Source organism: Falco peregrinus, chromosome 3 (assembly GCF_023634155.1).
Source record: "Falco peregrinus isolate bFalPer1 chromosome 3, bFalPer1.pri, whole genome shotgun sequence".
Taxonomy (NCBI): domain Eukaryota; kingdom Metazoa; phylum Chordata; class Aves; order Falconiformes; family Falconidae; genus Falco; species Falco peregrinus.
The window spans coordinates 4,824,252-4,838,302 of record NC_073723.1 but is presented as its reverse complement, the minus strand read 5'-3'; the positions used below and the strand labels follow the sequence as shown (position 1 = coordinate 4,838,302).

At 42.5% G+C, this 14,051-nt stretch overlaps 1 protein-coding gene across 1 annotated transcript in view; it reads left to right on the top strand.

Moving 5' to 3' along the window:
- The window catches only part of COL22A1 (collagen type XXII alpha 1 chain), a 237,337-nt gene that overhangs the window by 57,672 nt on the left and 165,614 nt on the right, over positions 1 to 14,051 (top strand). The window contains exon 4 of the mRNA XM_055800757.1: positions 13,045 to 13,119. Within this exon, the coding sequence (XP_055656732.1) occupies positions 13,045 to 13,119 (75 nt within the window). The remainder of the gene's footprint in view (positions 1 to 13,044; positions 13,120 to 14,051) is intronic.

Below are 14,051 nucleotides of genomic sequence, written 5' to 3'. Positions count from 1 at the left end.
GGGCCTTGCACATGCCCACCATCACCTTCTGCCTCTGTGTGGCCAGTTCAGAGTCTTGCCCATGAAAGGTCAAATTCAGGCAGTGGAAGGATGTGGACTGCAACCAGGCAAACTGCTGAGTTTGCTGAGCTGCATCCAGGCCCTTCTGCCAGGGTGTTGATTTATCCTGGCTTCTTCTAAGAGGAAACTAAAGTCACTTATTTATCTTTTAAACCCCTCTATTTTGCAAAGGTGGTGTTACAATTCTTTACAAACTGAAAACAAACTCTTAACCAAAGTCAAGTCTTATATTTGTACAGAAATTTCCTTGCTTTGCTGTTGTGATATAATTACACTGCTGCTAGTTACAGTCCCAGAGCCAGAGTAGCCCCCAAAAATACCCATGTGGAAGATGATACTGTTCGATTTGCAGTTGTATAATTACACTAGAAGAGTAATGCCAGTCAGAGTCCTTCTTAAACATGTCTTTGAGGTATGTTTCTCTCCTGAAAGTTATTTGAGAACAACTGGTGTATATTTAATGAGCAGCTGAAAAGACATCAACTTTGAACAAAGTTGCTACTAATTAATTCACTTTTGGAACTACTGTGAAGTAACAGAATGCCATACCTGGATTTCTTATTTTTCTGGACAAGTAATTGATTTTGTAGCAATTTAGGAAATAATGTTTTCAGTATTGCTAGGATTTCCTTCTTTAAACTCAGTTATAAACCCTAACTTGGCATCTCACAATTTTGACAGTGCTTGGATTAGGAGACTCTCTACTCTTGTCTCTGTGTGGTGGCACATGGGAGGATAATGAACAGACTGGCTTGTACCTCCAGCCAGCAGTAGGAACTAATGGCTTCGGCGTATCTGTAGCTGTACCGCTCCATTGGGCTCATCTGGGGAATGTGCCTTTCATGAATGCTGAGTGCAAGTGAGATTGATGAGGTTTTATAGCAGAAATATTGCAATGTTCCTATTCAGTGAGAGCCAACCTACCGAAGCTTTGCACTGAGTTTATTTTTAATCTCAGTTGTTTCAATTACAGGACTAACATGGAATTGCTACTTTAAAAACCAAATGAAACAAAACCACTTTCTCTCTTGTGTCAATAGTGTTTTATAACATTTGAGTCAATCTTAAAACCAGCCATTGCCTATAAGAGATTTAGCATTTTTTTTGTTACCGTTGCTACCATCTCCCTGTTGTGAAATTTGCTGCTGGCAAAATTTTGCTTCCATGGTATTTGTTTAATACTACAGGAAAAAAGATAAGAGAAATCTATTTCTGTCATTGGAGGTGCCTCTTCTCTTATTTCCACAAGCCACACTTGCACATGTTATATTGATCCTTATAAGTTTTTAAAGGAGTAAAAAGCACAGATGTTTCAGCTCAGCTTCTTACAGACCATAGAAGTCTTATTTGATGGATATTGGAATTGATCTATATCCAATGGTGCAAAATCCAGGGAGAGAAAAGCCTTATTTTATAAAACTTGGTAAGTGAGAAGGGAAGAGGGGACAATGGAGTTTTTGGATGCTTGGCAGTTCTGTAGCCGTGAGATGGTCAGCAGATTGGGCAGCCCACCTGGAGTGCTTTCTATTGCCATCCACAGGCTATTCATCCTCAGCTACATCCCTAGAGAGGTACTATGTGCTGATCTCTTCTTTCTGCACTTTTGGAATTTTGGTAGGTGGTGTAACTTTGTCTCCCCACAGCCAGGTGAGTAGTACCTTTAATCCTTGTTCTTCGTCTGGACACAGGGGCAGGCAGGAAACTTTCTTAGTCTTGTGGCACCCTGCTCTCTCCAGCCTATGAAGTACAGGCAGCAAATGCAGCTAAAATTGTCCCAGGGAGCCCGTAGCTGTGTCAGGAGTGACATCGTCCATCTATGCTCATAGAGCAGCCACTGGGGATGGGCTCGTCACTGTGACTGTTGGCTGCTGGAGGTTGTACTCCAACCCCGTACTGTCATCCTGTTGAATATTCCATAGGCCGTCAACATGAAGACGTTTTCATGGCAATTTACCTGCTAAGGCAATGATCAGCCACTCAGAAGAAACTGTGGTTCACTGGGATCAAGCACACTTTGCTCAGTGAAGCTTCACCTCTTTCCCAAGATGGAAGAACCAGAGAGAATGAGGTGGACTCGTGCCTCAGAGTAGCAATCACCTCACAGCCTGGGTGGAAAGAGCTGCAGCTGCTAATTGCTTTCCTCAAAACCTTGTGCTGTTTGCTGACAAGCTCCTTGGCACACAGTCTGTGTATTTGTTTAGGGGCACACACAAACAAATTAGCTTGGAAGTGCTGAGGCTTGATGCTATATTCATGGTTCCCATAATGCCATTTATTCCCTGTGGGAGCATGTGCAAATTAATTCTGTATGCTGCTCACTTAAATGGTGCTAATTACATCAGTCCTCTTGGTAATATATGTCTGCTGTCATCTGTCCAACGGGTTTCTTGCATTTGTGTGGGTGCGTTAGAGAGGCAGAGGCTACCAGTGAAGCCTGCAGTGTAGGTATCTCTTGGAAAGATGAATCCTCAGCAAGACTCGGGAGCTTCTCTAGGAAATGTTAAGAGACATCCGAAGATGGGCTGAGGGTTGGCGTATGGGCTTAACCTGGAGATAGGGCTGTTGGACTGTTCTGCATTCCCTGTGTTGGTGGGGTTCTGTAGTTGTGACTTCATGTGTGGGTCTTGTGGTGTGAGTACCTGTAGGAGGATGGTCCCCCTTTTGCAATTAAGATCCAGAGCACAGGACAGACAGAAATGAGAAATAAAAAAGGCAGTGGATGATGATAAAAGGAGAAGAGAGAGAAGCTTGGATCCAGGGTGAGAAGGTGGCACAAATGTATAGCACAGCCTGCCACATTGTGGGGAAAACAATATTTTTCCCATTAATATGAGCAGTTCTGATGTGAGGCAGGACAGGGAGCAAAGTATAGGAAAATAATTTAACAGTTTTTCCCCTTTTTCACCTTCAAAAGTACTTCAAGTGTTTTGCAAAGTCCAGAACTCCCTGCATTTCCCCTGTCCCTACTTAAATAGGATACAACATTTCTTGGCTGTGCACTCAACCCCTTTCCCACTTGTTTGAACGGAGTGCATTTAAAAATTAGTGACCTGTGACCATAAAATGAATTTAGCATTTTTGCCCAAGAGGCTACTTTTGATCTTTATTACAGAGCTCTTAGCAAAGGATGACATTTACGGGCTGTATCTAAACTTGTAACCGTAAATGTGGCCAGAAGCATTCCTGGGCAATGCGGTGCTCTCATCTGCACTGGTGTCTGGCGCAGTTTGGCCCCGGCAAGCTAACAGGCTGTTGGAACGTTTCTAGGGCCCAGGTGGATGCTTACAACGTGCCAGACAGTATCCATGGTCAGCAGCCGCTTGTTGTGGAGACTAAGACCATTTGCTAACATAGACGTGGTCCTGAGCATGCCTTGGCCTCGTTGCCCAGGAGTGCACCCAGCCATGCTTGTTTTAACTGGATGGATGTAACTGTGGTGCCTTTGATAGGTGTCTGACTTGGGAACCATATATCCTTAGGTTCTCCCTGTAACCAATAGGAAGAGGGTGACTTTTGCAGGGGTAAATCAGGACACCTAAATTGGGTTTCTGCTCTGAATTGCCCTCTGAAGGAGCCTTGCTTCTCCGTTCCTGTAGAAGGAGCTAAAGAAGAGACTCTTCTTGCCTGGGACCTTAAACGTATGTTGCATGGATGCTGTCTGGGGTATAATACCTATTAGTAGTTTTGATTGCCTTCTGTATAGAATATAATATCTATTGAAGAGTGCCAGGCACTGAATGCATGGTTATTCAAGGAACTACTTTTCTGGCTGCGTTGCTGAACAAAGAGGGAGGGAGCCATGCAAATATAGGTATCTGCGTTCCCACTGCGGTCACTTGGGTCCTACTCAGCAGCCAGGGGAGTCTGGAGAGCAATTCAGCTGGGTGTTGGTGCATTTTCAGAACAATGTTTTAGTGGAAAAATGTGAGAGCATTGGTAATTATGAGGAGCAGGGCGGGCTGTAGCTGTGTTTGCTCAGTCTGTAAGTTGTGCCGTGGGTTTGTTATTCCCTTTCCATTTTATTGTGAGCATTTATGAGGCCCATCACTGTGGTGACAGAGTGCCTTGGTGTGCAAATATGGAGACGTCATCCAGGATCAATGTACGCATCATTTGAAGGGAAAAAAACAAAATCCACCTTGGCTGCAGTGGCCATTGATGGGTGGATTTCCTGGCAGTGATGGACTTCAAACTTCACAGTGTGACGATACAGTGTGATTTCAGAAAGGAAGTGAGAATTGCGTAAGGCATTAAACTGCAAGGTGGAATCACATAATTGCTGTGATGCTCTGTTTTACCTATACCTTGCTACAAATTATGATGTTAGTATAGAAGCAATTCCAGTATCATTACACTGTCAGTGCCAATACTGTAGTTGAAAAATATGCCAGTTTCTTTTCCTTATGAATTTCTTTCCAAGGGTGGGTGGCACTTTAAGGATGGATTCATTTGCCTGGAAAGAATATCTGACAATGAACGTTTGCCAAAAGTATTTAGTGAATATGGGCAGAGCGTGGAGATATTATTTCAAAAGAAGTATTTTTAAAAGAGTGGTGGGAAAAAAGATTAATGTTGAGTCTTCATAATGATCCTTGTACAGTGTTTTATGAACAACAACAAAAAAAGAACAAATAGAGGTGGTGCTATATATAGGAGTCATTTTTGTCATCAACTGACTGCAGGGAGTTAAGTGTGTTAGAGGAACTGCTGCACAGTGGATCGTCTAAGTAATTGAAGAGCAGAGCTAATGGGGTCTGAGAAAGCTCCTCTGAGAAACTATTTTCATGAAATCTTCTTAACTTGAGGAAAAATTGTCTCACCAGGCCCTTCCCTTTTAAGTGTAAGCTTCAATGGGAAAATGTGCTTCAATGTAGAAAAAAATTGCAATATTAACTACGGAACAAATGAAGCTTGCTCTATGCAGGTGCCCAACCCCCTTCCCCTCCCACCCCCATCACCCCCATCTCTCTCTCTTGCAAGGTTATTGTTCAGCTCTGAAAAGCGCACAAGATTCAGAGTTCATCTTTGAACAGTGGCTAAAAAATAGTTATTCCTTGTAAATATTTTAAAGTCTGGTCTAGATTTTGGGGAGACAGCTATTAGTGAGTCCTGCATTTCCCAGACTGTTTCCTTATCTGTTGATAGAATTTATGGTGGGCTCAAGATCACTGTCAGAGGACAAGGCAACTCAAATGTTTAGGTTGGAAATAACATGCTTTTTGAGAGAACTTGGAGACTTTCTGCAGCGGGAATGGAATAATGGTGGAGATGCAGAGAGTAGCTGAATCTCTGGCAATGCACAGGGTGCTGCTGAGATTCTGGAATCCTAAAATTCTCAGTTTGGAAAAAGTAAAAAAGAAACATGGTAATAAATAATGTTTGCTTTAACCTCCTTGTGTTTCTATTCTCACCTCTCTACTTTATTCTTGTGTAACTTGACAGCTACACATGTTCAGCATTCATTATACACAAGTCCCTGGAGGAGCCCTTGGCAGCTGAGGACTGACTTACTCTTGAAAGAATAAAATGAAAATGAAGAAACTGTTTCAGCAGAGTCCTAAGGACAAAAGGAAGGACCTCAGGCAACTGGAGTTTGTGTTTAGGGCTTCACAGGGAAGGTTTCTGAATAGAAAGCCCTAAGGGGCAGCAGGATCACACCGTTCCTGGCCAAGCTAAGGCAGGGATTGCTGGAACAGACATGATGCCGTGAATTTAACCAGATTTTCCAAGTGAGGGAGTTGTCTTCAGAAGGGTATTTTAAGAAGCAGCTACTCAGATTGGACTCATGGAGAAGGCAGTTCTTCCAATAATTATGCTTTTCCTATGGTACAAATAGAAACTGCGATCTGTAAACTTGCGTGGTGCAGGGGGAACGTGACGGTCGGTTGGTGTGAGCTCCTGCAGCGCTGCAGGCCGTGCAGTTCCCCCGCGCATTACCTGCCCCTTGGGTCTGGCTGCGTTACGGCTCAGTCCCGAGGCAGGTGTACGCGCAGGCTGGGGCTGGGGTTCCCAGCGGGGGGAGAGTCTCATGTCCCCCTCGTATAAGCCAGTGCAGAGGTGGAAAAAGGAAATATCAGAAAGGAAAAAGTGCCTTAGGATTTCAATCATCTCTCGCTTCAGTTTCAAGGGAGAGTTTGGCAGATTGACTTTGTGTCAAACTAGCCCTTTTCCTCTTGTCTTTGCCTTTACCTTGCTTTTCCTCTTTTGCTTTTCCTCTCTTCTCTCCTAATTTTCCTTCCTTGCTTCCTTCCTCCCTCCCTTCCCTCTCCCCCCCCTGCTTTCTCTCTGCTCTTTTTCTTTTTTTGCTTTTCCTTTTTTTTAATATCCCTCTTCCTTGACTTTCTTTTGAAATGGCTTGAAGGTAAAGAGACTTAAACTATCAGATAATTCATATTATTCTTTTCCACATTCTCAGCCCTATTATTACAGTTTCATAACAATGTTATTAATGATAATTTAATGCTAGTGAGAATTCCTGAGCTGACATGCTCTTCTGACATGTCACTTACAGTGCATATACTCTGTAAGACATACTGTCTCTTTTAATTTTAAAATATTTGACAGCTTTGGGATTTTTTTCATAGGGAATATTCTAAAGGATGATATGTAGAAGTGAGGCTTAAATCACTCATTATGATCAAACAGACCTCAGTATGATTTGCTTACAGAAAATGGTGTTACCTGCAGTTAGATCACTTTCGGAAAACTGTATTGTGCTTCCTTAAACAAACAGTTCATACTTTTGACATAAAAACGTACATACATACATACAAACTAAATCAGCTTGTTCAGTGCTGAACAGGATTCAAAGGGTTTCACACTCATACGGAGCAGGACAGAGAACCCCATATTATTCAGGTTCTTAACCATATTTATGATGGGAATTGCCTCACTTAACTTGACCTTCTTTACAGTAAAGGATCTATTGCAAAAGAGAGACTCAAGTTCTACCAACGTTCAGTGCAGAGAGAGAGTGGTATACTCCATCCTAAAACTGGCGTTCAGTACCGCTATAGATGATGCTAAAATAGCTCAGATTAGGTAAGAGTTTCTCAGTGCTCAATGTGTTGCATCAATTCTTGGTGTGTTCCCTCTGAAATAAAGCATTGCAAAGATCACAGTCTGGCTGTGACTAAGGCCATCTCCGTGACTGTATTCTTGCAGGAGAAACTAAGCCTTTTGGGGTAATTTTGAGTGTTTCTGCCTATGTTTTTCTCTAAAGCACCACTCAGAAGAGGTTATTTCTACTTCTCAACTGTAACTTTGTGAATGCTGGTTCTAAGTATTTGATTTCATCAAACCCAGTAATGACCTTCCAGGTGCACAGACAGTATGTGTGAGCATCTTTTTAAAGCATTCAGGACACATTTTCCATAAGCAAATGTCCCCAGTGCTTCAAAGTGATCGAATGCCTCTCTGAAAGATGCACACTATGTCTTTCTCTTGGAGATTCAATGGTCACTATGACTGCAGTAATTTTTCTCAATATTTTCTGTTACTCATTTGTATTTAAGTAGCTCCCACAGCAGACACAAATGCCCCTGTGTTCCAGAGGACCTTGTAGGTTACAACAAGGCAGGACAGGGATCAGGGTGGAAAAATGGAGTCCTGGATGTGAGACTCATCTTTTGTCAGTTCTACGTGCCTGTGATTATCGGTAAAGTTCACCCCAGGAGCAGGGCAGGTAGAAGACTGTTGTGCTTAAGTGAGCACCAAGGCTTGTGTAAGGCTGAACTGGATGTTCTCTTTTTCTCACTGATCTGGGATCTGCAAACAGTTCTGAACAATTTGGAGATCTGTGAAGAAAAGAGTGAAAAAGGAGGCCACAAGAATCAAAGTTATATTGAGTAAGTAATCTGCTGAGAAGTCTGTTTCTAGAGGAAGAAAATGAGGTTCCAAGTGAGAACCCTGGATGGACCTTCTGGTGATAAGAAGCGAGCAACTCTGAGAAATTCACCAGCCATCCTAATAAAACTTACAGTCATCTTTGGCAAGCCTGGATTACTAGAGAACAATAGTAAAAGAGAAGAAACGTACCTGGGAATCATAGAATCACAAAATAGTTTGCATTAGAAGGGACCATTAAAGGCCATCTAGTCCAAGCCCTGCTGCAATGAGCAGGGACATCTTCAACTAAATCAGGTTGCTCAGAGCCCTGTCCAACCTGACCGTGAATGTTTCCAAGGATGGGGCATCTACCAACTCTCTGGGAAACATGTTTCAGTATTTCACAACCCTCATTGTACGAAATGTCTTCTTTACATCTAGTCTAAATCTACCCTCTTTTAGTTGAAAACCATTATTCCTAGTCCTATCCCTACAGGCCCTTGCAAAAAGTCTGTCCCCATCTTTCTTAAAAACCTCCTTTAATCGTTGAAAGTCTGCAGTATGGTCTTCCGGGAGCCTTCTCCAGGCTGAACAACGCAAACTCTCTCAGCCTTTCTTTGTAGGAGAGGTGCTTCAGCCTTCTCATAATTTTTGTGGCCTCCTCTGGACCAGCTCCAACACGTCTTTCCTCTACTGAGGACCCCAGAGCTGGACACAGCACTCCAGGTGGGGTGTCACCAGAGCAGAGGGGCAGAATCCCCTCCCGTGACCTTCTGGCCGTCCTACTTTTGATGCAGCCCAGGATACGGTTGGCTTTCTGGGCTGCAAGTGCACGTTGCTGACTCATGTCCAGCTTTTCATCCACCAGTATCCCCAAGTCCTTCTCCACAGGGCTGCTCTCAGCCTCTTCATCCCTCAACCTGTATTAATAGTGGGGGTTGCCCTGACCCAGGTGCAGGACCTTGTACTTGGCCTTGTTGAACCGCATGATGTTCACGTGGACCCACTCCTTGAGCTTGCCCAGGTCCCTCTGAATGGCACCCCGTGCCTCAGGTGCATCAGCTGCACACACACAGCTTGGTGTTGTCTGCAAACTTACATATGTATAACTTTCTAGTACAACATTAATTATGGGATTTTGAAATTAGGATAATATAAAGCTATTAAAAATGAAAAATTATTCATACATATAGCTATATAGTTTGCCTGATCTCACTCACAAAAAAATAATTGACATTGAAGCCAGTGAATAAAGTACTGCAGAATGGGAATTATTGTGTATGCCTATTCAGGGATTATAATTTTATGAGAAAGAGGTCATCTCTGACAAAACTAATTTCTTTCTGTGGACAGTTACAGTTTTGTTGATATGGTAACTACCTAGGTATAATATATTTGTTCTTAGGCATTGTTATTGCATATTGAATGACATTTGCATTAAAAAGTAACACTCCACAAGGGATTAAGAGCTGACTGATCTCATATAGCAGGTGTCAGTGGAAAGTTGTCATTTCTAGTGCAACTGTAAAAGGGATATATACCAATTCTGGTGCTATTAAAAATTTCCCTGAGCCACATGGACATAAATGCAAAGTTTCTGCTGATAGAATTTGTGGATAAAGCAAAGGATTGACAGAATATTTACATAAACTTGAGGACAAAGAAGTAGTTGTAAACAATATGTATTTAAAAGCATCTGCAGACTCATATAGTTTTGAATTACATGGCCAGAGGGACATAACAGTGACCAGTGGCTGAAAGCTTAGGTCAGTCGGTATCTTCTCTTCTAGCAATCTGTAAATGTTTGTAAATTACTAGAGATGTAGCTGCAGTGCAGATTTTATCACTTCTTCTGCCATTTGTGGTGGATGCTTATTGCTGCAAATCCTCCCAGCACAGTGAGTGTTTGCTCAAAGTCTGGCCTGGCAGCAGCAGAAAGAATAGGTGTAAACAACCTTCTTTGATGTTAAAATGTTCACCTGTATCAGAGGTCTCATATAAAGGCTCCATAGGAAAGGAACAGCTTTTATCTTGCTTTTCCTATCAATGGAAATTGCTGCACCCTGTCCCTGGGTGTAGCAATGAGACCTGATCGCTGGTTGGGACTGATGGATGTGCTGTCAATCGGGCACGCTGCTCCTTTGGACACAAGTAGTCATGCTGCTAACTTGGATGGTAAAGCATGAACCTCTTTTGTGCCCTTGTGAATTATGCTGTGGCTGGAAAGGGAGCATTGCAATAATTTTCTTTCCCTTGTGAACTATTTATACTTGTGTCTGAGATGCAGACAGGAAGGGAGAAACCAAAAGGAGGACAGGACATTTGTAAAATGAAGGAAAGCCAAAGTGAGGCCACGGGTCTTTAAAAGGTAATAAGAGATTTAAAGAACAGATCTGGAAGAAGAGAAAAATATTATTAACATTGACATTTCTGTTTTTTTGTGGCAACAGAGTTCTGCGTGAAGGCCAAGCACGTGAGTCTGCTGTACAATCCTGGTTCCAAACCAGGAGCTAAAACTAGGAAGATTTCACAAGCTCATACTTCCTTGCTAGGAAGCCATGGTTCTTTCTAATCGGACCTGGTGGAGGGTGTGTGATGCCATTAAAGACTGGAACGATAATTTATATATCTGTAGCTCAGACATTACCTCCCTGTTGCATGAAGAGGTGCACTGCTGTGTCTGAGCTGTTTTATTCTTCCCTGTGTATCTCTCAGGAGGCCTGGGCAGCAGAGGTGAATGACATTCTTGTGATTTTATTCATGCTTTCCATTTGTTTACTCTTTATTTGGGGACATTTTGCTCGTTTCGATTTCTTACATTCCTTATTTTACTGCATAGCCATACATCTTCCAGTTCTGAGACTGGGGCTCAGAAGTGCTGTTTCCTGCACTGACTCGGTGCCTGTAACAAAAAGAGCATTCCTTGTGAGCAAAGCCAGAATTTAAATGATCAGTATGACATCTGCACAGGGCTTCTGACACTTCAAAGCAAATCTTTTGTCAGTACAGCTTGGTTATGGATGGGAGTAAAGGTGGCCTAACTTTGGCTCTTGCAAGTCTTAACGGTTTAAAAAAATTTCAACTTATAAAGTTCACCTCACAGAGGAGAGGTTCCCTGTTGTGTTGGGAAGTTGTGGAGAACTCTGATGGAGGTGAACCTACCACATGATTTCACATGTCTAATGTTAAGATACAGGCAGGTTTGAGTGAAGTCTCCTGGCTTTCAAACCAACAGGCATCAGGGAGCAAAAGAGACCTCTGGTGAAAATTTACACAAAGTGACCATGTGCATCAATCAGTATTGATTCCTGGTGTGGTGAAAAAAAAATAAGTGACTACTCTGAATTTTATCTGTAGAAGCAGCAGCCCTAAAGATGATCCAACCAAAATCTGAAATGCCCTAGATAACACACACTTGCATGAGTAATCAGTCTCTGGCCTCCCCCACTGCTGCAGCAAAGGGGTGGCTGCGTGTGTTTGACTGGGTTTGATTTCTGTGTTGGCTGTTGGGGCTTCTGGCAATGGCTTTTACAGTCCCCATTCTCTCCACTGAGCTAACAGTGGCTCATCTGCAGCTGATAATCTGGACCGTAAATTCATTAGCACAATAAAGCAGGAAAATTATCTGATTTTATTGTTAGGCTTAACCAAACGTTGTGGAATATTGGATTTTTTTACTCAGAGTCAGGAAGCAGAAGAGATAAAAGACCTGCTGGCAATGTCCTCAGAAAAGTAATTTTTATCTCATAATTTTGGATGTAGCTTCACAAACAATTCAAGGTAGACCTGCTGCAGAAAGTCTTCAGAGACTCCTGTGAGATTGTGCCCAGAATCGGTGAAGGCATTGCCTGGGCTTGTCTCCCCATCCCTTAGGGAGCAGTTGGCCCTTGCTGCTCCTTTACAAGCACGACACTTAGTGATACGGAAGAAATAAGGTACTAATAAATAATAAAATAATAAATAATAAAAAAAAAACCACAGGTGGAGAGGGTGCCAAATACCACATGCATCAAGATGACTATTAGAACTGCAGAGAATATGTGTATTATCATGTGTGCAACTGGTCAAATAAAGGAATGGGACTCGCCTTTCCTCACCTGGTTGTTCTTTAGATCAGAGAAAGGGCATAAATGTGGGGCTGTGCAAGTGGTGAAAAGTCAGGAGTTCATTTTTATATTCTCATTAAACTGATTCCTTGAGCTATCTGTCCCTATTGTTTACAAGTGTGCAGTTACCTATTGATCTGGGAAAACAAAGCATAAATAAATGCTACTTCAAAGATATGGCAGGAAAGAGGTGGATAGGTAGACAGTTCTCTGCAGAAAAGCATTTACCTGCAATTGTGTTGACACTAATGGGGAGCATGATAAATGCCTGAAAAAGGCTGGGTATTTTCATTACTTTTTTGAAACCGGTGTGTAGGGGTGAATATTCTTCCAAGTTTTAATCATATTTAACTCTGCTTGCTGCTTGAACAGACTCAAGGAGCCGACACACAAATAGTCATGTTCCTGGAGGGGTGTTGACAGGGGAATCACACGTAGTACAGTAAGATATAGGAGGGTGGGCTTCGCTTTTTCTCTCTGGCACTGGCTTGTGACGAGACCTGGATGTGGCTAAAGTCACTTGATCGTTCTGTGCCCTGTATTCCCTTTCCTGCCTTAGCACTTCAGGTTTGAGGTTTTTCTGAGAAGAAGCCATCCTTTCTGAAAAGTTTGGGTGGCACCGCATTGTCACCTGGGCCTTCAGGACTTCCCTTCCGACCAATCTGAAAGTGGAATCTTACTCTGTATTTTCTTAAGTTTTTGTGACTTTCATGTGTATTTACAGACTGCTGAAAGAGAAAAACCTGGAGTGATGTCCTAGCTGAGGAAGAGGCTCTGGTCACCTATTCTGTTTGTCTTCTTGACTGACCAGTCAGCAAGAAGTGGTTAAAAACCAGGCATAGTGTATTGAGTCTCTTGCCCAGCATGTGGTTAGGGGGTAGGATAGAGGAAAGGTATTTAGGACATGCAAAGACTAGGAAGAGTATTATTGCTTTGGGAACCGTGTACAAGTGTTGGATAAACCCCAGGAGATCAGCCTTTGTTAGTTCCACAGCTTCCAAAATGATGTGTTTACTTGAGATAATTTTGTACTGGTTCTTTTGCTTTTCAGATGTCCTGTGTCCGAATGTCCATGTGGAAGGAGATCGATTCAAACACACCAGTGGGGGGACTGATGAGATTCCAGGTAAAGAGACACTATTCTGCTGTATTCTGGGAACTGAAATAGTATAACTGTACATTTCTAGTCTGACGTTCTGATTCATTACACCTTTACTAGCTGGCATTTTCTTATTCCAATACATATTCGGTAATGGAGAAGTATATTGGAAACTGCAGGGCTGGAAAAGTTATCTGTTGACAGTCAACAGCAAATTAATCATGAGCTTTCTTTTGATGTGATAACAAATTAAAAAGCCATTGGAGCTTAGTGTAGTAGATAGAGGAATTCAGTAAGTCTTGGAGATTACTTTTTTTTTTACCACTCCACATCTGGTGAGATTTAAATGTCTGTTTATTTGAGCTGTGATTCTTGTGGGATGTCCAAGCACAATTGTAATTACCACTGAAGAAATGCTTATATATGTCTATCTAAGAAGAAAAAAAAGAAAAGTAGTCCCAGGAAGAAATACCTTTTTTGGAAGTGCTGGTGAAAGATCAAAAGGAAAGCCAGTCTGGTGATATCTCTGCTTTTCTCTAAGTTCTGATATATCTTTCCACCCAGCTGAAGGACTTAATCTGTCAGATACACGCATGGGCTGTGCCTCTCTTCTAGCCCCCCAAGACTGAGCTGTTGGCAGAGAAAACCTGCCCATCAAGGATGTACTGGGAATATCTGTGACTGACCCAAGAACATAAGTCACTGCAGTGGGAGGCCAGAGGCTTTTCCGCAATTTGATTATGAGTAGAAATGGTCAAGGTTTGACAGCTCTGCTACTCCCTCGTTTCACTGGGGGATTTTCACCGCCTGCACAAAATTTCGGTTCCAACTGTGCTGTCTGTAGGCAGCTTATTTTGGCTGCAGTCTGATTACATCTAGGCCTGCGATAATGCTGGGTAGTAACATCTTTTCTGGTTGTTAGACCCAAACTCATAATCCCCAAACACCCGTTTTCAACG